General features: G+C 41.4%; 1 protein-coding gene across 1 annotated transcript in view; it reads right to left on the reverse strand.

The window, feature by feature from the left end:
* Positions 1-1,813: 1,813 nt before the first annotated feature.
* Positions 1,814-18,704, reverse strand: part of COL4A3 (collagen type IV alpha 3 chain) — a 72,904-nt gene continuing 56,013 nt past the window's right edge. Inside the window, exons 36-52 of the mRNA XM_081910296.1 lie at positions 18,466-18,555; positions 17,840-17,979; positions 17,621-17,747; positions 16,823-16,903; positions 15,071-15,169; positions 14,388-14,438; positions 13,964-14,149; positions 13,642-13,772; positions 12,735-12,807; positions 10,007-10,078; positions 9,726-9,845; positions 8,798-8,896; positions 7,308-7,520; positions 6,471-6,648; positions 5,511-5,625; positions 5,068-5,240; positions 1,814-4,054 (exon numbers count right to left, since the gene is read on the reverse strand). Coding sequence (XP_081766422.1) covers positions 3,970-4,054; positions 5,068-5,240; positions 5,511-5,625; positions 6,471-6,648; positions 7,308-7,520; positions 8,798-8,896; positions 9,726-9,845; positions 10,007-10,078; positions 12,735-12,807; positions 13,642-13,772; positions 13,964-14,149; positions 14,388-14,438; positions 15,071-15,169; positions 16,823-16,903; positions 17,621-17,747; positions 17,840-17,979; positions 18,466-18,555 — 2,033 coding nt within the window. The 3' untranslated portion in view covers positions 1,814-3,969. The remainder of the gene's footprint in view (positions 4,055-5,067; positions 5,241-5,510; positions 5,626-6,470; positions 6,649-7,307; positions 7,521-8,797; positions 8,897-9,725; positions 9,846-10,006; positions 10,079-12,734; positions 12,808-13,641; positions 13,773-13,963; positions 14,150-14,387; positions 14,439-15,070; positions 15,170-16,822; positions 16,904-17,620; positions 17,748-17,839; positions 17,980-18,465; positions 18,556-18,704) is intronic.

The following is an 18,704-nucleotide window of genomic DNA, read 5'->3' on the forward strand; positions in this document are numbered from 1 at the left end:
TATTGATTCAAAATGGTGCCCAATTATATCTAAACATAAACAAAATCCTGATTCTGGATCTCAGGAATCATAATGCAAAATTTGGTTATGGTAACTGAAGAGGTGTCCAAATGCATATCAAACAGACAACCCCCTTTCCAAAATAAACAGTAGGTGCTGTACATTTTTTTATTTATGGGAAGGATGGGAAACCTATAAACATGCAATGGTCTACTTGTTTTAGGGTTGCTTATTAGCCTGCCCTGGGATCAACTTTGGAGGCTTTTTGTAGGTGTTCAACAAATGAGATACAGCAGATGGGAAGTGGGGAAAGAGCCTTCTTAGTGATCGTGCCTCATCTGTGAAATGGGAGCATCCAGGGAGGTTTTGACATCAAGCATAGGCTTCCTCTGTTATCTCCCATCCCTCCATCCTTTAAGAAATTTAAACTCTTAGAAAATTGGTTTGTATGCTGTTTTTAATTTGTATCTGCTATGTTTTCATCTTTTATTGCATACAGTATAAGCTTTCCTTCTAAATTTTAGTTGTAGTGTGGCATAACAATCTATTCTCTATGAAACATGTATTCAGCCAATAGTTAACATTCAGCTAGATATCTGGGGCCTAGGAATTTATGTCCTTTTCCCATGCATCTAATAAAAAGTCACTTTAAAAGAAGTTTGTGTTTGATTGATTTGTGTTATTGATAAGAGGCCAGAAAGAAGAATATAATTCAAAAATCTGTCCCACAAGACATTTTATTTACTACCAGAACATTTGCATTGACACATCCGATTGCTTGCAGTTACAGAGCATATGAAGTGTTCTTGCTCTACCATATAATGTAATTATCTGTGATGCTGTAATGATTCTGGGGTTGTCTTAAGCACTTAATTTTCAGCACAGCAAGCTTTGGCATCAGAATGATTTTGCAGCATTGTTATCACTAAAAGTCCACCATTAAAAGACAGACGCCAGAGTAATTAAAATATAAATTAAATAAAAATGTTTACTTGCAAAAATACCCATTAGTAATGAGAGGGAAATGGCGCACTTGCAAAAATACCCATTAGTAATGAGAGGGAAATGGCGCACTTGTAGATCTCTAAATCCTTTATTTAGAATTATACATTTACACAAGTATGTAGATTAATGAGATAAGATTATTATTGTTAAATATTGCAGTGCTGATACTTGTGCAAAAGCATTGAGCAACCTTAATGTTAACGTTAATATTTTCCGTAATTCTTTCAAGTGCAATGTTATAAATACAAAACATTCAGAACTACACGTTTATACAAAAAACATACATAAATTATAATAATATATAAAGACCCTGATCCAATTCCAGCTGTGCTTTGTTGCACACTAACGCAACTAGTGGCCCTAAGCAGGGATTGCCTGTGCAGTCCCCATCATCAAGTTCAACAGGAATTGGATGTACCTTGTCATGAGTTTTTAGATCCAGATGGACATCTGCATTAGCTGTGCATCGAAGTCTCCTTTGCTGGATCAGAATGATGTACCTAAATTTGCACTCCTATACTCACTTTACCTGGGAACAAATCCCACTGAAGTCAATGAGGCTTTCATCTGAATAGACACATATAAGATTGCTCTGAAAGCTCATTGAACACAGTGTGACTTACTTCTGAGTAAATGCATAGGGTTGCAGAGTCGGTTTACTTAAACCACAGGTTCTATATAAACCTTTCCCCAGACAGTACCACTTGAATTTGCTGAAAAGCTATTACCTTTAGCTGCTTGGGTTTCACTGGATGGACTCTGATTAAATTTGGCTGATGTTTTCAACCACCATTTATGTCCACAAAAGTTATTATTATTAGATTTATTGTCCACCCTTCACCATAAGGCCCCACGGTGGGTCACAACAATGTAAAATACAAACAATAAAACAGTTTAGAACAAATTAAATGTGCAGATACTACCTGATACCTTATAATAGAGACAAAAAGGAGAGGTTTTGCATTTATTGCAGTGGCTAAAGTACCATACAAAATATTCTTATGGGAGATCCCATTTAAATTTGGTGCACATTTTTGACATCATACTCCAGCCTCATTCTGAATAAGCCTATTCAGCCTAAAAATAAAAATAAAAATTACAAGCACAGTTTCAACACATAGTACAATACTGTATACAGTACTAATCATTTGTGCTACATATACAGGCTGAATGAAAACCAGTTTTCTTCCATTTCAGTTTCTGGTTGATGATTCTTGTTAAGGGTTATCAGGAGAGTGACCATTTATAGTTTGTCAGTTCTGCCTCAGTAGCCTCAGCTGGAGCCGTATTAGGTTAGTCATACCTTAGTCCCAAAGGGATTTAAGGTACTCATGCTTCCCTTGTCCCTTTTATTTCAATGGGATTGAAGCATAGCTAGCTTAATCTGGAACCAATCCAAAGGCAGCATAAATCACATGAGATTTGCATTTTTTAGGACTCATTTAGTAAGGCTGGCCAAAATACTAACTGAAGTTAGTAGGATCCAATAAATATGCAAATGTATCACGGATGTATTTAGAGGGCAACTAACCTACACGTTCATCTTGTAAATTTCTATTGCACTGCTATGAATATGTTAAAATTCTCTTTCTTTGCCATCGAAGGGTGATTGGAGAATTATAATTCATTTGATGAACTTTCAAAAGTTTCATGCAGCCCCCTCCCACTTAATTGCTTGTTGCGCCAGAGTTTCAACTTAAATAATATCTGCTTTGGCAACACTTATGTAAACCAACACTACCCTGATTGCTCCATTTTGCAGGTAGAAAAGCACAAGAAAGGCAGCTTGAGCTGTCTTTTTCTAGATTAAAAAGACCGGCGATGCTCTAGTTCAGATTTATACGGACCCAGGAGTTGGCAGAGTTCAGAAGGTGACAACCTTTTAGTTCTGCCAACACAAACAATTTACTCCAAGAAAGTGCTTTGCATTTTACTAGAAACAAAAGCTAAAATATTGCACTATTTCAAATTCCATTATAGTACAGCATTGGTATCTTCAAGTTTACTGTGCAAATACAGTTTGGCTTTAGTTAAGGCACCTGTGAAACTGCAGAGAAAAAGAACACACGCCACCTAGTGTTGGAAACAGAAAGTGGAGGGAAGGCATAGCATCTGATCCCAGCATATCGCATTCATGTGCATTTTGGATAGTTGCACTCTGTGAGTGGAATTCAGCGTCATACTAAGGCAATTGTTCTGTAAGCACAAATATTTCTGCCTGCTAGGTGGAATGATCTTCCCTCTCCTCCCCTGCAACCCATTCCAGGGGTTCTTCTGACCTGAGCAGATGCTTGCACAGGAAGATCCATAAAATTGTAGAGCTGGAAGAGACCCTGAGGATCATCTAGTCGAACCCCCTGCAATGCAGGAATATGCAGCTGTCCCATACGGGGATCGAACCTGCAACCTTGGCGTTATCAGCACCACACTCTAACCAACTGAGCTATCCAGGGAAGAGGAGAGTGGGGAAGTCCTATTGCCCTAGCAGGACTTGTCGCACTGGCTCCCACCAGCACAACAACTCAGTTGAGTCTGGCCTTGTGTCATACTGTAACTGCTGGAATAAACTAACACAGAGAAGGATGCCTGGGCCACTTGTGCTTTATTATCAGCTAGCTACCTTCAGTAAGAGTGCTGCTGTATGCTGGTTCACCCTGGAGAGCAGGGTCACACATCTGGGCAGGCAGGGGGCAACTTTTCTCTTTGTAAAGGGGAGAGGAGATTGAAAAGATTCCAACAGTTACACTAAAGCAGCAGTGAGTGCAACTATATCCGACATACAAATGAGCAGCATGCTTGGTCCAGAAGTTACCTTTCCCCTTCACTTTGCTTCTACTACTTTGTGGAGTGTGTTCTCGTCTCTGCAGCTTTTAAAACACCATATTACAAGTTCACAAAACCTTTTTGGTTTATTTTAGTTTGGCGACATAAAACTGGAGCTTCGTTCTCTAATGACAGTTCTGTTTAGCTGGGTCTCCTCATGCAGACTTGGCAGCGACTTATAATTTTTTCCATTTCTCCAGCTTTCAGAGTCTGCGACAATGGTTTCCTTAAAAAGAAAAAGAAAAAAACCATGCACATTCTATAGGGAAGGAAACTCTCCGTGTAAAATAAAAACAAAATAGGCTGGTAAACACAGAGATTCCACAAAAGTATGAGTCATTGGCTGCATTCCAACATAACACTAAACTGTGGTTTAGTGCTACGTGCAAAAGCTAAAACAAACCTGAGCAAATGCCTTGGCTTATGTACTCTGCTGCCCCTTCTCCTTCCGCATTTGGTCCCACTTTCAGAAAATCCCAGTTTGCTATGCCATATTAACCAGAGAAGAGGTTTAAAACAAAGGTTGGTTAATAATTCATGCTTTGAAGTTTTCTTAGTTTGAAATTGAATACTTTGTTTTAAACTACAACAGCCTGGTTTTATGTCAGGAGTGCTTTGATGGTGTTTCCTGCTTGGCAGGGGGTTGGACTCGATGGCCCTTGTGGTCTCTTCCAACTCTATGATTCTATGGTTCACACATCATGCTATGGCACTGTTTGGCTTAGTGTGGTGTGTGAACCATTCCATGGTTCATATGATATAAAAAGCCAGGAGTCACTGAAAGTGAAACTTAACACAACAGAAGTCTCCTGACTACACAGGAGGTAGAACAAGAGGGAATAAACAAGCCCAAGGCTTTGCTTGGGCTTATTCCACCTCAAATATGTTGCACTAAGTGGCTTAAACCACGACAATTAATAACAGATCATGGCAGTGTCTACTTAAATGGGACTCATAATGGCAGGCAGCTAGCAAAGGACAAATATTTATGTGCTTGTACATCTTAGCAGTGCATTAAAATGTTTAAATGTATGTATGAAAATGTCACAACCCCTTGTGCTGGTGCTAAACCTTGTGCTAGCATGGAAATGTATTTGAATACTGCCCTCCGTCTTCAGTACTGATACGAGTGGAGCAGTTGCTGCTTTCATTGAGCTTTTTTTTTTGGTACCAGAGCTCCTTCTGCATTAGCTGTTCTGTTGTGGTGGCTCACTCACAAAGGAAGGTTAGTTAGCATACCTGAACATTCTTCTTGGGTTTATTGAAGCCAGCCAGAAGCTGTAGGAGTTTGAGTAATAATTGCATGTCCCTCGGCCATGGCATTCAATAAATGGAATGGCATGAAATTTTTCCAAGCATGATCCTGGAGACGCCAGCGCTTGTCCAGAAGCTTCTGAGCCTGCACCTGTGTACTGTGAGCATACATGTCTTCCATGAAAACCTGTTCACTGGCAATTGTTTGATGATGTGAAATCCACAGCTTAAAACTGAGGCACTATTTGTATCCCAAAATGCAGGAACCACAGTTGCCCATAACAGGTTTTATATAGCAGTTTCTAATTTTTGCCAATATCATGGTAATACCTTTTACTGGCTACTTTTAGGAACTGTTCCCCCACCCCTTCCTACCATATTACTATTTCCAAAGTGCAGTGAGATCCCCCCTTTTCTTTCTTTCTTACCATAACAAAAGAATACCCTTTCCAAACAGACTGCCAGCCTTGAGGACATGGTGGAACTGAAGTGGTTTGGCTGTGAACTGCTATCATCATTGCAGGGCCTTCACAGACAATGCACCTACAACATGGCATACAAAGTCATTAGGCGGGAAATAGGCAAGGGCTCATTTAGGATGAAGCCCACAAATTGACTTTTAGCTATTCACTTTCCCTCTCTCCTGCATTTGCCTTCAGTTATGTTGTTATGTAGCCAAATCTAACTAACAATGACATCATTGCTATTAGGAAGAAACTCTACTGTCCCAACAAAACAAAACGGTACTAAAGAGCAGGGCTGCAAAGAGTACTGCCACTTGAATGCCACTGCTGCTGGTGGTGGTGGTGGGGTGTGAAGTGTAGGTGGGTTCCCACAAGGCAAGACATAGTGATAATAGCAAGAACCTTTACTGAACTACAGAACTGAACAATTGGGGCAAAGCAACTGCTTATATACATTTCTGGAGGCCTGGGCCACTCCCACTCCCAACTTGATTGGCTGTCTAAACTTCCAAGCTGCAAATCATAAGACAGAATTTAAGAGCCAATGGCAGAGGCCAAAATCCTGAAATGTTCTGTGATTGGATATCATGTATCGAATCAGAACACAGGGGCTCAGAATCCTTAGTCCAGACTCAAGATCAGGCAACACACACCACTGAATACATAACAGGGTGGCATCTTGGAAAATGGGCACTTGGCTGGCAATGAGCAGGTGCCTGGTGGGGTGACAATTTTCTGCCCTCCATGCCCCCACCGCCTTAGCAAGTTGTGTCAATTTGCACAATGATTGGGCTGGCCCTGACCTTCTCCACAAATCTGTACTAGAAACAGTTGACAAATCATAATCTACGACACATTTATCCAAAACAAATGAGCAAACAAATCCATGTGAAAACACAAACAGAAAAGGAACACAACTACTACCTGCTAATATAAGGCTCCAAAGCTTTCCCAGAAATTGGTGCCATATCTAATGGCATTGGCTCTGCTGTTGACAGCCAGTATGAATAGTCATTGCGAGAAGCAAATCTGCAAACGTTACTTGGATTACATAATAAAAAAGGCATGGTGGTAAATCTCTGAAGGCAGCTACCGGCTGAACCTAGAAGATTCAGAAGAGAAGCTATGATGAGCTTCTTTGTACAGATCTGTTGCAAAATACGATTTATAGTACAGTAATAAGCAACTAAGACACTGTAATAGGGGCAACTTCAGAATAACTAGGGGTGGCAAAGGCCCTTTATTAATGAAGAAAGGCTTTAATCCATGCTATTTAGCACCTAAATATAGTGTGACTGAAAGATAAGGGAGTGGGAAATATTTTGGAGATTAGACACTACAGTTGGAATCATCTGTAATTGCATGAGATAAAACTTAAAAAGAACTCAATGTTGCAGCACTTCTGTAACATTTATGCAACAGCTGTAATAAAGGAGCATATAATATCATGTAAAGAAATGCAGATAGGAACTGAAGTGGCTAAAGGAAAATGTAATGTCTCTGCTACGCTATTATTTTCCAGGGGTTCTCATCAAGAGAAATAACTAAAGGAGGCTACTTTCTCAGGCCTGTTCAAAAAAGCACAATCTGCTCCAGGGTGAGTAGCATTAAAAAAAATACTTTTCCTTACATAATTATGTAATCTACGCCAGGCACTGAGATGTTTTCTTTTGTGTAACAACAGAGTTGGTATGATTGTCCTGCTGAATAAAAATGTCCCCTTTAAAAGAAATCAACTGAAGCATATATTTATAAAAGTACCAAGATCTTGCCCATGTGCTTGCTCGTTCCCTTGTACAAATAAGAGAGAATAACCACTATAGATTTGAGACATCCCAGATGGACATGACGGAATCTCTGTTGACTGGCTGTGCCGAGAAAAGATGAAGCCCCTTTTGACTGGGCCAGTTAAGCAACTTCCTGGGAATCCAGGGAGTCCCTTCCCACCAGGAAACCCAAGCATTCCAGGCAAACCTAAAATAAAATAAAAAATAGGTAAAAACAAACAAACAAACCAAATGTATTTGTGTTTTCATATCTGAGAGAGCATGCATGTCAGGGTAGGATATGTCGTTTTGGCTCCATGTGCCAGATCTTTATCAGGATCAGCCTCAAGGGGCAAACTTGATTGGTGCGGGACTGCCCTCCTCCGTTCAAAATCACCTGCGTGGCTTTGCAAGTCTTATCAGGAGGGAGGCTGCCTCAAATGGTGCTTTGCAGACATTTTGCTCTAGGTCTCTTTAAGCGAGTGGATGGCAGCTGTGGCAGTGGGGGAGGGATTCCCCCATCTCCCCACCACCACCCATCACTAGGCAAAGGGCTCTAATTTTTCTTCATCAACTGATGAGTGGGAATTAAATCCTGTGTGATCCAGGGCAGCACAGCCAATGTGAGATTAAACCCTGTCCTCCCACCCATCAACTGATGTCACCAGTGACATCACCAATGATGTCAGCTGATGGGTGGGTACACATGGTTTAGGGAAAACGGCCTGGAATAGCCAACTGGACCCCATGGAGGGCAGAGGTTAGCCCATGGGCTGGGGCTTCCTCACCCCTGCTGTATGTGAACACAAATTGCACAATTATCATATCTTGGCCAACCTGACCTTGTGGTATCAACAATTAAACAAAAAAAAAGTCAGTTGGCGTATGGTTAGACTTGCAAGATCAAAGCAGGAGAAATAAATTTTACAGAGCAACCTGGTTTTTGTTTTGTGGTGATATTCTGTAATACAGACTATCACATACACACAGACTATCTGAAAGGAAACATTTCTGGGAAAGTGTTAATAATCTAAGGACTGTGGCAGTGCCTTTGTATTTTAAAAAAATGACATCTCCCCTGGCACTACAGACCAATGAAGTAGCTGGAGAAAGCTTCCAATATTCTACAAATCCTAGATAAACTAAAGAGGGGCAGAACAATCCTAATAAGGAACCATGAGTCATGGGGCGGTAGATTTATCACCTGCTGGCTGGGGTAGAAGGTTGTGGAAGCAGTGTCCCCTCTACCTTGGCCCTCCCTGGTTGAAGTCAAAGGCAGCTGCAGCATCTGGCAGGAGGGGGGCGAGGACCAAGTGCTCCCTCAAAATTTTCAAGGAGGGGGTTGGGCCCCCTCAAAATTCAACAGTGACGAAGACACTGCCTACAAGGGATCTTCAGGTATTTCAAGCCTGTGCACTCAAAACTAGCTAATGACACAAATGTAATTATTACAGTGTAGCACTATCTATATCTCATTTACAGTACCTTTCGGGCCTTGAAAACCCTTGTCTCCTTTTAGTCCAGGTGGTCCAGGTATGCCAGGTATCCCAAGACGACCTAGCTGGCCCTTTACACCTGGAGGTCCTGGATTCATATAATAAAGCACATGTTAGCATATAGTAAAGTATCAATGTAGGCACCCTCTGGATTTGTCCTCGGGTTTCAATAACCTATCTGATTTTGAAGCAAATAAGAAATATTTAAATAGCCGGAATATTTTGCTGTGTGGGACATAAGTGACTATTTACAGCAATGAAAAACACCTATTTGTTGCTTTAATATACATTTCAATTTGCAATGCCTTTTTAAAAAAATAAAATAAAAATAAAAGGTCCTTCCAAGGCTCGTATTATGTTACTCGTATATAACATTCTGAGCTTAACATTTTAATATATTTTAATGCTTCAAAAGCTTTAGTATTTTGTTCTTAGTGCTAGTTTGTTGCTAGTTGCTATTGTTAACTTTTATAATTATTTGTATGCTGGAAGCTGCCTTGAAAGGGTTTGACCTGAAAACAAAGCCTAGGAATAGTTAAATGAATAAATGCAACTGGATTGCAAATTGCTGCAGATCTATGTGCCCCACTGTGTTTATCTACGCCAGGACAAGGGAATCTTTTTCCATCAAGGGTCACATTTCCTTCTGGGCCACATACCAGCAGTGGGTGGAGCCAGAGAAAAACGTGGGCCGAAGAACGAATGCCCACTTATACAGTAGGCTAGTCTCTGTCTCTCTCACCTTTCTCTATCTATCCAGACAAGCAAGAGACATGATAAAAGTTAAAGGACCTATTCCAGCCCAGGCAAAAACTTTTATGGTGCCATGTCTTAGGTTATGCAGGACATGTTATCTGGCCCTGATGTTCCTCTTCTCTATTAGATAAAACAGAAGGGAGATATTATGAAACTTGTACCTGGTGGCCCTGGTGGTCCTCTGGGACCTGGATCTCCTGGGCTTCCTAGGTTTCCTGGAGGTCCAGCAGGACCTGGGTTTCCTGGGAAGGAGACAGCAGCCACAGGTGCTCCAGGCGGACCTAGTAAATGAATGGATAAACAAATAGTTGGTTAGTGTATTAAAAAACAAAGGAGATGAGGTAGGAAGGTAGACCTAGAGAGATGATGAGGATATGCAAATCCTGCCTTCCTCCCAAAGGAACCAAGGGCAGCTTTATAGATACTAGTCAAGTATACTCACCAGATGGTCCCTTTGACCCTGCAGGTCCTGGTACTCCTATTTGCCCAGGTGGTCCTTGATTACCCTTTTCTCCTGAAAAGAAGACCTGACATTATTAGAAATGAGACAGTCTTGTTAAGAGATGTTATGAATGATGTTCATAATACTAGGTAGTGTTTTTTGTTTTTTTTAAAGTGGAGGCTGTCTTGGGGGCCACATAGAAATGTTTGTAGGCTAGATATGGCCTGTAGGCTGCAGGCTAGCCACTCTTGATTTAATCTGTGCAATCTCCCAGCAACTAATATTAATACATGTCGAATTTGAAGCAAGCTGCACTGAGTTCAATGTGACTTATTTTCAGGTAACTATGTATAGCAAGGATGGGGAACCTGTGGCCCTCCATATGTTGCTGGACCACAATCCCATCAGCCCTGACCATTGGCCATGCTGGCCAGGACTGATGGGAAATGTCTAGCAACATATGGAGGGCCAGAGGATTCACATTCCTAGTGTATAGGATTGCAGCCTAATATTGATTTTGTGTCAAATAAACACAACTGCTGCCCTTCCTAAAGTTCCAAGTTGGCTCATTGCTTAGGGGAATTTTTGTACCTATAAGAAACACATGAGACAAATAATTGGGTTATTAAATAAAATAAAATGGTGATAATTTTATTAATATATCAATCTGCATTGACCTACTTCATTAGGTTAGCATAGCCTGAAACTCCTTCCTGGAAGTAAGTCCTGCTGAACACTGTTAAATACACTTCCAATGGAGTAAATGCAAATGTTTCCCCCCAATTCCTTTTCTCCCAGGGTATGCCTCTATTTCTTTGGATGAGATGTGCTGGCCCAGTTTCCACCAGCCCTTCCTCCTTCTGTCTAAATAATCCTACCCTGACTTTGAAGCCCAGGAATGTAGCAAATGTAGTCCATGCACTGCCACCCATCTAAAGATGAGTCAAGGAATGCCTGGCTGAGTCACACTTCTCTGCCCAGAAAATAAGCCTTGAGTATATGAGGCTGTGGTCTAAGCCTAGGGCTTGCCAATCAGAAGGTTGGCAGTTCGAATCCCTGTGACGGGGTGAGCTCCCATTGTTCGGTCCCTGCTCCTGCCCACCTAGCAGTTCGAAAGCACGTCAAAAGTGCAAGTAGATAAATAGGTACCACTCTGGCGGGAAGGTAAACAGCATTTCCGTGCGCTGCTCTGGTTCACCAGAAGCGGCTTAGTCATGCTGGCCACATGACCCGGAAGCTGTCTGTGGACAAATGCCGGCTCCCTCGGCCTATAGAGCGAGATGAGCGCCTCAACCCGAGTCGTCTGCGACTGGACCTAACGGTCAGGGGTACCTCTACCTTTTTATATGAGGTGGGCAGACATCCTGAAGCCACGTAGCCCTGATACGATGGTCTTATGATGAACTTCTAGCATCCAAATGATGCTCCGGTGCTCACTATTGTACCCTGTTTAATTGTTTCTCCCCTTAACTTGCATTGCAAGGCAAGCTTTTACATTTTGTAGTGCATTTAGTTATAAGTCACTTTGTGTACCTTGATAGAAACAGAAATGCAGAACAGAAAAACGACGACAGCTGTAACCTAGTTAAGAACTGAATTATCACATTCCAAATGCTTCCTGTTGCTTAGCTCAAAGGCTCATTTCCAAAGCAGCTGCACAGCAGGATACTTAAAAAGGAAAACTTTTCCCTTAACTGTAACTGGCCTATGTCCAAAGGCAAGAAGAAAAAGAAGGAGGGATTCATCCTACTTAGTCATCAGTGGCAACTACTTCTTTTTACATTGCATTGTTAGGAAGGCAGGTATAATAATAATAATAATAATAATAATAATAATAATAATAATAATAATAATAATAAATTTATTTATACCCCGCCCATCTGACTGAGTTTCCCCAGCCACTCTAGGCGGCTCCCAATCGAGTATTAAAAACAATACAGCATTAAATATTAAAAACTTCCCTAAACAGGTAGGCGCAAACCTTGTCTGCTGTTCAACTGCTGGTCCACACAAGGCTCTGGCAATATCCTTCCCCAGAAACCGTTCACCTAAGGAGTGGAACTGCAGCAATACGAGGAAGCATGTGAAGGAGACAAGGCCAGGCCTGCAAGGATGACCCAGTATAGCCAATCTGGTGTTCCTGCTGGTGGTACACCTGTGCAGCCCCAACCTCACCAACTGCCTCGCTCCTCCTGGTAAGCTGTAGTGAGTGAGTCCACTGCTGGGAGGCTATTGTTGCAACTCTGCTTTGCTGGGTGAGCCGCTCCTGCCATTCTCTGCATCCTCCCTGCCTTCCTGGTCCTGTTTCTCCTCCTCCTTGTTTCTACTGCCTGATCACCTGCCCTTTCTAAATCAGTGTCAATAGTGAGGAGACGGGAGAAGCATCCTGCACTTGCCTTGCATTCTCCCCCTGGACAGTTGTGTGAATTGGGAGAAGGCAAATGAATGAGCAGCAAAGTCGCTGCGTAAGGTGGGACCCATTCATAGCTCCTTTGCCCAAGGCCTCCCAAAACCTGGAACCTGCACTGCAAAATGATAGCAACAAACCAACCGCAACTCCAGAGCTGCCAACTTATTCTATGGAAAAAGCTCTGTGTCCACTGCGTGCCAGTCTCTCTGTTTACTCATGAAGCGCAGTATACAAAACACACATTTATTATTTACTGAAATGTATCCAGGCAGTCTTTTGTATAAAATAACAAGGTGCTTTACGAAGTTAGTCAAATACCTTTGATGCCTGGGAATCCTGGAAAACCAGGTTCACCTCTAGGACCTTGATAGCCAGGGATGCCTTCAATTCCCTGTAAGTCAGACAACAAGATGAGAAAAATAATCTTGTTTCAGTAACTATACACAAGCTAGACTTGCTTGTTGGTTTTCAGCAGTTTCTGTGAGCAGGGAGAGGATGGAGGCAGAGAAAGGCAAAATGAGACAACAGTCTGGCTGCAGGGCATCTGCAGGGGAGAATTTGGCAAGTTCGTGAGTTGGTATACAAATCTTTCTCTCACTTGCTGATATCCCCTGTAAGTGAGGGAACAGATTTCTGTAACAGATCTCTAGCACCACCCAAATTCTTACTGTTCCTGGAAAGACAGTGTTGCTACAAGATTCTCCTGCTGTTAGAAAGAGACACTGTTGGCAAAATCAGTAACGATTTTGAGTGGTCTGCTATTTCCCCAGTTATTTAGTAAGGCAAATATAGCTGAATTTCAATCAACAGCAGATTAGCCAAGAGGCAGATTTCTGAATAAGTCTCAAAAGTTGCAGCATTAGAGTGACTAGACTTAATGAGAGGAGAGCTTCTTTTACTGAAGTCCTCAGAGTTAAAATGGCGCTTTCTAGGATAAGTGTGAAAGACTGCAAACTAGATATTCCCCTAATTGTTGATAAATATCCTGGCACTGATAAAATAAAGCACAATATCTCATTACTGAAATATGAATTTGTTTAAATGCACCAATAGCTGTATGATATAAAAATAAGTGAAATCTCCTAGGTGCCTACACACTGATGCTCACATCTCATTTTTCTATTTTGTAGTAATTTTGTTTTGGTTTCTTTGCTAAAATGTGTTGCAGCCTACAACCAAAGGTTAAAATAGTGAGTGGATAATTAAATGTAGTTATTTCACTTACTGCTGGCCCAGGTAGACCAACGTCACCTCTAGTTCCTGGCGGGCCTGGTAAGCCATCATTTCCTTGAACACCTTTATTTCCTTTAATACTATAGCCAGGGAGTCCAGCAGGTCCTGGAATACCAGGGACACCTATATCGTTTTAAAAAGGAGATAGTTTTATAATACATACAACAGGAAAATGTTTTTATACCAGGAATTGTGTGGAATTCAGAGAGGCACAACCTACATTATAACTGAAAGTGAGACAGCCTAACTTGTTAAGTATTATCTCACAGTCTCTATTTTACTTGTGTTAGGTATGATAAAATAACAGTTCCTACCTGGTTTTCCATCAGGACCAGGGGGGCCTCTGTTTCCTTTTTGGCCATCAATTATTGCACCTGGTTTCCCGGGAAGTCCTGGTTGTCCAGGTAAGCCTGGAGGTCCAATTGGTCCCTGGTCTCCCATACTACCTTTAATACCTGGTGGCCCTGGTATACCAGGCATCCCAATGTCTCCTTTGACACCTATGCAGTATTTAAACAACCATTAGGTACAGGTTAGTCAACTTTAATATACCGGTACTTTTAAAGAGGCATGACACATTTTAGGTGCATGGCAACCAAAATCAAAAAGCAATAGACAAGTAACATTTTGAAGTAAACTGGTTTACTCTGCACTTAAGCAGACAGAATTAAGCTCGTTTTAACACTTACAGTTCTGACTTTCATTCCCCCCCAAAAAAACACAACAATTTAATTTTACCTTTAGGACCAGGAATGCCTGGAGGACCAGGAATTTGCTGTCCTGGAGAACCTGTATTCATAATTGTTTTCATTACAAATGCAGAACAAAAATACAATACAATGCATTGCAATAACAAGAAGAGAAACATAACTGAATGCAATACTGAAAGTCCTTATTTCTAGGATTCACAAACATATATCTATCCAGTAACAAAGTATTTGCACATATATTTGCCTGGACCATTACTGCATTACACATTCTAGCTGATATTAACCAATGTATTGCTAGTTCTAGGTCTTTTTCAGGATTCCTCCTTTCAAATACTCCAAAAGTGCAGCTTTAGAAGCAAATGGAATGTCAGGCTCAGTTATCTTCCTCAATATTTTCCTCTTAACAAACCCGAATAACTGAAAAAGATCTGTACCTAGCAGCTGTCATCTCCAGTTATTATCATCCAAATCACTCCTATTTGTGTGTTGTTGTTGTTTTTAAAGAATCAAAACTGAAACTTTTAGTAATTATCAAACTACTTTGAAAACTTGATCAATACATTACTTATTTTTAATCTGCAATAAAAGCAACAAAAAGTTTAAAATGTGAGTGCTTTTCAACAGTATAAATTTTGACATGGCATGAATTCCATAATGACCCCCAAAATATCAGAACATATTGAAACAGAATGAACATTATTAATGGGATACCTTGTGCTCCCTTCTCTCCTGGGGGTCCAGGGATACCATCCTGTCCTTGGCTACCCTTCTCACCAGGTGGTCCATCATCACCCAGTAACCCAGGTGAACCTGAGGATGATGTTGAAAATTTAGCCTTGATGAAAAAATATTATACACTTTATTTGTTAATTTGTGGTTGATGGTTTTATAATTCTTAATATGTGATTGTACCAGAAATGCTTCTTATAGTTGATATCAATGGATAAGTTAGAATGACAATTTACTTTAAAATAATTTAAAAAGTTACAATATTATCAATTAATTACGTTGTCATATTAGGTTTTGGAATGATCTAATATTGGTGCATCATTGTAGTGATGTATTGATCATTCACATATTATTCATTACTTAAATGTGCATGCCACTCTTAGGTCCAAAGCAGCTCACAACGCAACGAAAAGAATGGGAAAGCTCGTATTTTCTATTGTGAGCAGGAGAGTGGCCCTGCAAGGATTAATGAGAGGCTTTTGTTGGAGCACTTCATGGTATAGGATAAAGCTGCCAGGAACTGTGCTTTCCTATTCCACAGTAATCCACCCACATTTCCCATGGCACCAGTGGAAGATAGGTGATCAGCAACGGTGGTTGCTCCTGTGCCTCCTTGATGTTGGTATCACCTGCCATTATATCAAGAGAGCCAGTGTGGTGTAGTGGTTAAGAGTGGTAGACTTGTAATCTGGTGAACCAGGTTCGCGTCTCCGCTCCTCCACACGCAGCTGCTGAGTGACCTTGGGCTAGTCACACTTCTCTGAAGTCTCTCAGCCCCACTCACCTCACAGAGTGTTTGTTGTGGGGGAGGAAGGGAAAGGAGAATGTTAGCCGCTTTGAGGCTCCTTAAGGGGAGTGAAAGGCAGGATATCAAATCCAAACTCTTCTCTTCTTCAAGATGAAGGAGAGGCGTAGGCAGTAGGAAGTAGGAAGGAGCAACTGCTCAACCACCCTTTCCCGCTGGTCAGTATTGAGGATTGTGTCCAGAGAGAAAACCTACATGACATATAATCCACCAAGCGGAATGTTATCAGTGAAATATGGTGGCTCAGCAGCAATTTGGCAAACCTCCTAGTTTGACAGTTTGCCTAGCACTGCAAAAAGAGAGTGGATGGCTATGAGTATGTGTGTTTGTCTCAAGCTGCACAATACAGGGCAGATGGGCTGCATGTAACTTTCTGGGTCACAATTTGCTGCTCTGTAGCTTAACTGTAGCAGTCAGTTTCATAGGATCACAGAGTTGGAAGAAAACTTCTGGTCATGTAGTAGCAATCCCTGCTCAGCGCAGGGCTTGTAATGCAGCATGCAAGTGATCCGTTCTAAACAATGTAAGTAGGAAAAGACAGCTGCCTAGCTTCTGGTTAAATACCTCCTGCAAAGTAGAGCCCACCATGGAAAGTGTGTACATTGAAAAATATAGGTGAGTTCTAGAACTGGCCAGTACAAATTCTGGCCCACCAGTGGGAAACCTCAGTGGTAGAGACCAGAAGAGATGAAGCAGTTTTTCACTGAAGTATATAGGAAAAGCTATGAAAAACTAAAACATTGTGGATTGCATCCAACTTTATACTCAGAATAGAGCCACTGATATTAATGAACCTAATTTAACTTAAATGAGTCTATTTTGAGTAGGACCAGCATTGCTTATCACCCACTGATTTTTCTTCAACAGTGAGAAAAAGAGGAAAAATAAAGACGGAAAAAGAACTACAAATAGGCAAACAAGCAACAGACCTGGAGAGCCTCTGATGCCATTTTGTCCTGGTAATCCTTTAGCGCCTTTAATACCATTACTGCCAGTAGGTCCTGATTGTCCTGCAAAGGAGAGAACGAGAGAGAGAAGAAATGCAACTTTCATTTGTGAATGTTTGCTCTTTATACAGCTAACACAGAGACCATTGCTACATCAACTTCAGTAAAAATGCATTACTCCCAATAACAGTGCTCTCTGTACTGTACTGAACTGTGCTGTACTGAGCCCTGTTTATCTAAATGAGAAACTCAGGATTTAACGGAGCCATCAATAGAAGAAGAGTCTATTTTGGATCATTGTATTAACACACACACCACTTTGTATCTCTTTTGCACAATGGGTTTTCCTTCCCCACTGATTTGATATTCAGTTGTGTAACCAGCTGCATGGGAAGTTATTACCTAGATCAGCTTTGTATTAAAATACCCCAAGGAGAACCTGTGCTGTATGAGTGAAACATATTACTGAATAATATGATTTGCATGGCATTATACTGTTTCTGTTAGCGTGCATTCACATGGAGCATCAATCACAAGCCACAAAGGCACTGTTAATGATTCCTAGGATGATTGCTACTGGTTCAAATGGCAGTTCAGGGTCAAGCAGGAATGGCATCAGTTGGCAGTGTTTGACGTATTTCCTGTGGCACAAAATCCCTAGGCTAGCTGGTACCTTTTGCATAGAAAGAAGCTGTTTACAGTAGTTGCAGTTTTAGTTCACTTAGAAATTATATTCCACTCTTAACGCTTTGCATTGGTGCCTAAAAACACACACTTTACCTGGAATTCCTGGTAAACCAGAGTCCCCTCTGTTTCCAGATAGTCCAGGTTCTCCAACAAGCCCTGGCCGTCCTGGTGATCCACTTTCACCTTTTCTTCCTCTTTCTCCTGGGGGACCTGGATCACCCTAGCAAGCATCAATGGGAAACAGGATCATGGTAAATAACAATCAAACCTATTAAGCACAGCCTGGACCCATGGATCTATTACTTTCTATACCTCAGGTCCTGGGTCCCCAGGAGGTCCAGATCCAGGACAGGCTGGTTCTCCTTTATCCCCTGGAATACCAAACAAGCCAGGTGGCCCTGGTATTCCTGGTGACCCAGGCAAACCAGAAGAACCTCGTTCGCCTTTAGAACCTGCAATGGCATAGACATGGCTATCAGAATAGATATTTTAGATTTTTAATTTCCCAAAGGGGGGGGGGAGCCACCAAACCAAGTAATGAAAATATGAAATGAGACTGAGTTATAAGCAGCTGTATTATAGTTTCACCCTTCCACAAAGACAACTTTACACACACACACACACACACACACAGAGAGAGAGAGAGAGAGAGAGAGAGAGATTCCCCCCCCTCTAAGTAAAGGTATATTCAAGACAAATGCAGGAAGAACTTGAAAAATAATGAGAAATGAGTATTTCGGCCTTAATAAAATTATTACGAGCTGTGCTGTTCCCCACAAAAACCTGTGAAACACCATTCCCCATTTATGCACAGCGTGCTCCAATTCAGTCCTCAGTCCTTACAAATGCATTAATCACTAAATTCAGCTATTTGTTTTTCAGGTGGCTATTACAGTACTATTCCCCTGATGACTATTCAGATACATGGGTAAAATCACCTGGCACTCCCATGTCCCCTCTGTCTCCTGGAGCTCCTGTCAATCCCTGTCCACCAAGAATTCCTGGAAGTCCCTTGTCTCCTTTGGAACCTGAAAGTATAATCAATTGCACATATTTTGATGCACTTCAGGATTAGATGGGATGTCATGGATCATTATCCAAAAGAAAGAACAGTGTTCTTGGTTACTCTGTTCTACACCTGATACTTATTGACCCTCAAGGAATATGGCACTGCTCA

This window comes from Podarcis melisellensis (genome assembly GCF_964234715.1).
Source record: "Podarcis melisellensis genome assembly, chromosome: 5".
NCBI classification, from domain to species: domain Eukaryota; kingdom Metazoa; phylum Chordata; class Lepidosauria; order Squamata; family Lacertidae; genus Podarcis; species Podarcis melisellensis.